This window comes from Gregarina niphandrodes, assembly GCF_000223845.1.
Source record: "Gregarina niphandrodes unplaced genomic scaffold scaffold00007, whole genome shotgun sequence".
Lineage (NCBI taxonomy): Eukaryota > Apicomplexa > Conoidasida > Eugregarinorida > Gregarinidae > Gregarina > Gregarina niphandrodes.
In genome coordinates, this window is record NW_011645778.1 from 294710 (window position 1) to 296339 (window position 1630).

General features: G+C 48.5%; 2 protein-coding genes across 2 annotated transcripts; both read right to left on the minus strand.

Annotated features, from left to right (window-relative positions):
• Positions 1–61: 61 nt before the first annotated feature.
• GNI_051960 (glyceraldehyde-3-phosphate dehydrogenase) lies at positions 62–1105 on the minus strand (the record flags this gene model as incomplete). The annotated part of the gene is made up of 1 exon (XM_011131495.1): positions 62–1105. One exon carries the CDS (start codon positions 1103–1105, stop codon positions 62–64), a length of 1044 nt encoding a protein of 347 aa, XP_011129797.1.
• A 161-nt stretch (positions 1106–1266) lies between these two features.
• GNI_051970 (glyceraldehyde-3-phosphate dehydrogenase) lies at positions 1267–1590 on the minus strand (the record flags this gene model as incomplete). The annotated part of the gene is made up of 1 exon (XM_011131496.1): positions 1267–1590. The coding sequence occupies one exon, from the start codon at positions 1588–1590 to the stop codon at positions 1267–1269; it is 324 nt and encodes a 107-aa protein (XP_011129798.1).
• Positions 1591–1630: the final 40 nt, after the last annotated feature.

Genomic DNA, 1630 nt, shown 5'->3' on the forward strand with positions numbered 1-1630 from the left:
GGGTGGCTGGTGGGACCTAGTAGGTTGCTCGCGTTTGCCATTGATATTATCTGAAATTATCTCAAAAATCGGGAAAAATTAAATTTCTAGAAACCGCAAGTCTTCCAACGTGGGCAGCGAGATCGCAGAGTCTGTTGGAATAACCCCACTCATTGTCATACCAAGAGATAAGCTTCACGAAAGTGGGATTGAGGGAAATGCCAGCTTTGATGTCGACAGTGGACGATGCCTTGTCATGAATGAAATCGGTAGATACAGCATCATGATCAGTGTAAGCTAAGATGCCCTTCAAGGGTCCGTCAGCAGCCTTCTTAATCGCTTCCATGATCTGATCATAAGTAGCCTCCTTCTCCAAAGAGCAAGTCAGGTCAACAACGGACACATCCGTTGTAGGCACACGAATCGACATACCGGTCAATTTTCCGTTCAGAGAAGGAATGACCTTACCCACAGCTTTAGCAGCTCCAGTGGACGAGGGGATGATGTTGACACCAGCAGCTCTGCCGGCTCGCCAGTCCTTACCACCACGGGAAGGGCCGTCGACAGTAAGCTGGTTTGCAGTCATGGAATGGACGGTGGTCATCAGGCCCTCTTTAATACCAAAAGCCTCGTGTACCACCTTAGCCAACGGGGCCAAGCAATTGGTGGTGCAGGATGCGTTAGAAAGTACGTTGATCTCAGTCTTGTACTCGGTGTGATTCACACCCATGACAAACATAGGGACAGCATCCTTCGGAGGAGCCGAAATAATGACCTTCTTCGCACCTCCGGCGATATGCTTGGATGCAAGTTCCTGAGTAGTGAAAATTCCAGTAGACTCGCAAACTATGTCAACGCCAGCAGATGCCCAGGCAATGTTGGAGGGCTCCTTCTCACGGAACACAGTAATCTCCTTGCCGTTAACCACGAGCTTGTCGCCCTTAGCCTCGACGGTGCCTGGGAATCTTCCATGGACAGTATCATACTTGAGCTGGTACATCATATATTCAAGATCCATGAAGGGTTCGTTGATCGCAACAGGGACAAGGCCTTCATGCTCCAACGAAGCACGGAACACCAACCTTCCGATACGTCCAAAACCGTTGATGCCAAGTTTAGCGACCATGGTCTGTACAATCCAAAACAAAGTTCTCTTGAATAACGATTTGGCGGAGCGAAAATCGGGTACTGGCTGTCCCCGGGGCGGCTAGTGGGACGTACTAGCTTGCTCACGTTTGCCATTGATATTATCTGAAATTATCTCAAAAATCGGGAAAAATTAAATTTCTAGAAACCGCAAGTCTTGCCAACGTGGGCAGCGAGATCGCAGAGTCTGTTGGAATAACCCCACTCATTGTCATACCAAGAGATAAGCTTCACGAAAGTGGGATTGAGGGAAATGCCAGCTTTGATGTCGACAGTGGACGATGCCTTGTCATGAATGAAATCGGTAGATACAGCATCATGATCAGTGTAAGCTAAGATGCCCTTCAAGGGTCCGTCAGCAGCCTTCTTAATCGCTTCCATGATCTGATCATAAGTAGCCTCCTTCTCCAAAGAGCAAGTCAGGTCAACAACGGACACATCCGTTGTAGGCACACGAATCGACATACCGGTCAATTTTCCGTTCAGAGAAGGAATGACCTTACCC